At 33.6% G+C, this 2,884-nt stretch overlaps 1 protein-coding gene across 1 annotated transcript; it reads left to right on the top strand.

Annotated features, from left to right (window-relative positions):
• The first annotated feature begins 320 nt into the window (after positions 1–320).
• On the top strand, positions 321–2,884 carry LOC132056489 (large ribosomal subunit protein uL6z/uL6y-like). Its single transcript, XM_059448716.1, has 3 exons — positions 321–744; positions 2,356–2,478; positions 2,595–2,884. The coding sequence occupies exons 1-3, from the start codon at positions 370–372 to the stop codon at positions 2,679–2,681; spliced, it is 585 nt and encodes a 194-aa protein (XP_059304699.1). The 5' UTR covers positions 321–369; the 3' UTR covers positions 2,682–2,884.

Below are 2,884 nucleotides of genomic sequence, written 5' to 3'. Positions count from 1 at the left end.
GGAGGACGGCTACAACTTATTTGGGATACTACAGGGGTATATATGACCCTTTACTGTACAAGATAATGCCATCCAAAACACCGATAAGCATGAAAACAACAAATAAAGTTATTATGCATAGAGCCAAAGGACATGCCAATATCAATTAAGGATTGTATATAGGTGTCAATATCCCAAATTGGACTATGTAACTTTTGAAGGTTCAACTTTCACATGGGCATACCCTTTATGAATTGGGCTTGTCATTCAGATCACTACTTGGCCCCTAAAAAACATCATTGTCGACTATATAAAACACACCAATATTTCCCACTCATCTCTCTAGGGTTTTTGGTTCTCCACAAACAGTAGCCCAAGGCAAAAGCAAAAATGAAGACTATACTTTCATCAGAAGCCATGGATATCCCAGATGGGATAAATATCAAAGTAAAAGCAAAGCAAATAGAAGTTGAAGGACCAAGAGGAAAACTCACAAGAAACTTCAAGCATTTGAATCTTGATTTTCAGCTTATAAAAGATGAAGAAACTGGAAAGAGAAAGCTTAAGATTGAAGCTTGGTTTGGTTCAAGAAAGACTACTGCTGCTATTAGGACAGCACTTAGTCATGTTCAGAATTTGATTACTGGTGTTACTAAAGGGTATAGATACAAGATGAGATTTGTGTATGCACATTTTCCTATCAATGCTTCTATTACTGGTGGGAATAAGTCTATTGAGATAAGGAACTTTCTTGGAGAGAAAAGGGTACCCTTTTTAACCCTTTGTATTTATGTGTTTTATTTGTAGTAGATTGTGTAAATATACATAGCATATACATAGGATATACATAATTAGTGTATAAAGGATGAAAAAGCTGTTACTTTCTTGGCGAGAAAAGGGTACCCTTTTTATTTATGTATTAGATTGTGTAAATATACATAGAATATACACAAAATATTCATAAATATATCTGTGTCATTTGTTAGTGTTTTCTTGTTTTTTTTTCTTTTTTCTTGTTTCTGTCTGGTAAATTGTGAAGTGGGTGTTTGAGAAACAGTGTAAAGGTGGAGTCTTTTGGTTTCTTGGAGCAAATTTACTGTGAAAGTTGATTTTAAGAAGAAAAGATTGGATTTTTGGCACTTCATATGGGAATAAGGTGTTTATCTATGTGGTTTTATTTTCTATTGATTTGTATATTAGATCGTGTATATAGCGTCTCTGTGGTGCATTTACATTGTCTTTTAGGGGATTTGCATTGAAAATTGATGTATTTAGCTGCTAATATTTCTATAGCTTGTTGTGTGGAGTAGATTCCCGAAGCAAATTGAAAATTCTGTTATATTATGACTTTTGTTTTTTTCCAAGTTACCCTTTTTTACTGTTTAAAAACTGTATGAGAAATTAGTGTTACTGCCTCCTAGTTTAGGAATGAAATTTGCTTGTTGGTGAAGGAAATTTTGCTTTGTTTTGGTAAATATTGAAACATTTGATGTTCAGGTGTCTTTGCTTGCTACATTTTTGACTTGTATAAATAGGATAGTTGATTTATTTATCAGCATTAAGCAATGTGCTTCCTAGACTTCCATTTGGATGAAATTTGTTTCTTAACATTTAAATATGGATGTGTACTCAGATGATGTTATAATGCCATTGTTTCAGTTTTTGTTTCTATGAAGTCAAGTAGTGTGTGATTGACTAGTCGGTGCTTCTGCTTTGCCTCCACAAAGTAAATAAACGTGAGAAACTAGAGAGCTTGTTTGAAATACTTGCAATAGTCTAATTAAACAGTGGCAAGATGGTGATTTGATCCTCTTCGTATTGACAATGATTGGGGATGTATTGTTTATACAATTGAAAGCGTCGTCAATAACTTCTAAAAAAAAGTTCTCTTTTTAGTCCCTTGTTTTTCTTCATTCACACATTAACCCCTCTAGCTCCTTTGTTTGAACTATTCAGTGATTTGAATCTCTACATCGAAACTTTGCAATAGTTAATTAGGATAGTTTGAAACCATTATACATTCTTTGATCACCTTTAACGTGAGACTCTTCGTATATCTCAAATACCTTTTATATATATTCTTTAGCTTTAAGGTTTTCTTATGTGATTCTATAGACCTTTATAACTTGTTTATTTCATTAAGCTTGGGAAAAGAAAACATTCATGGAACCCTTTATAATTGTGCTTTTGAGCTTTCTGTCTAAATGTGTGAACTGTTTACAATAGTACAGTAGTGCTTATTTTTCTGAATAACCCGACAACTTAATCAAACCAAAGCTCTCTTAAGACTTTCTGATATCATTCTCCCTACTTTGATATAAGGAGATGCAAGTGCAATGTAGTAGGGTACTAACTCATTTGCTTTCACTGTATCAGGTGAGGAAAGTTGATATGCTTGATGGGGTTACAGTTGTCCGCTCTGATAAAGTCAAGGATGAATTGGTATTGGATGGAAGTGACATCGAACTCGTCTCTCGGTCTGCTGCCCTCATTAACCAAGTAAAACTCCATCTCTTTTCTCCTTTATACATGTCTATTCATACATTACAGTTCTGCATTTTATTGTGCACTTCAAGGTCCTGCTTTTACTTAGACTCTGCTTTTTCTTTCGACAGAAATGCCATGTGAAAAACAAAGATATCCGTAAGTTTCTGGATGGTATCTATGTCAGCGAGAAGGGAAGAATAGCTGAAGAAGAATAAGTATTAACAAACTGGTTCTGGGATCATTTGCTGATTTCATATGAAAACATTTGAAGTTTAATCAACAATTTTGGTTATTAAGGTTTTCTTGAAGTAGTATCCGTGAAGAGTAACTAGATGTTTTTTTGTGTATGGATCATTAAGGAGAGATGAATGCTTTCTTTGGACTGTTTATTTATCTTCAGATCAATTTCAATGCCTGT

The sequence above is a fragment of the Lycium ferocissimum genome, chromosome 1, assembly GCF_029784015.1.
Source record: "Lycium ferocissimum isolate CSIRO_LF1 chromosome 1, AGI_CSIRO_Lferr_CH_V1, whole genome shotgun sequence".
NCBI classification, from domain to species: Eukaryota; Viridiplantae; Streptophyta; class Magnoliopsida; order Solanales; family Solanaceae; genus Lycium; species Lycium ferocissimum.
This window is presented reverse-complemented; position numbering and strand designations above follow the sequence as displayed.

Bases quoted from the DNA above. Each gene is read 5' to 3' on its own strand.
- LOC132056489 (XM_059448716.1), top strand. From the start codon at position 370: ATGAAGACTATACTTTCATCAGAAGCCATGGATATCCCAGATGGGATA. The intron at 745-2,355 runs GTACCCTTTTTA...TCACTGTATCAG, and splicing joins ACTTTCTTGGAGAGAAAAGG to GTGAGGAAAGTTGATATGCT. The intron at 2,479-2,594 runs GTAAAACTCCAT...TTCTTTCGACAG, and splicing joins CTGCTGCCCTCATTAACCAA to AAATGCCATGTGAAAAACAA.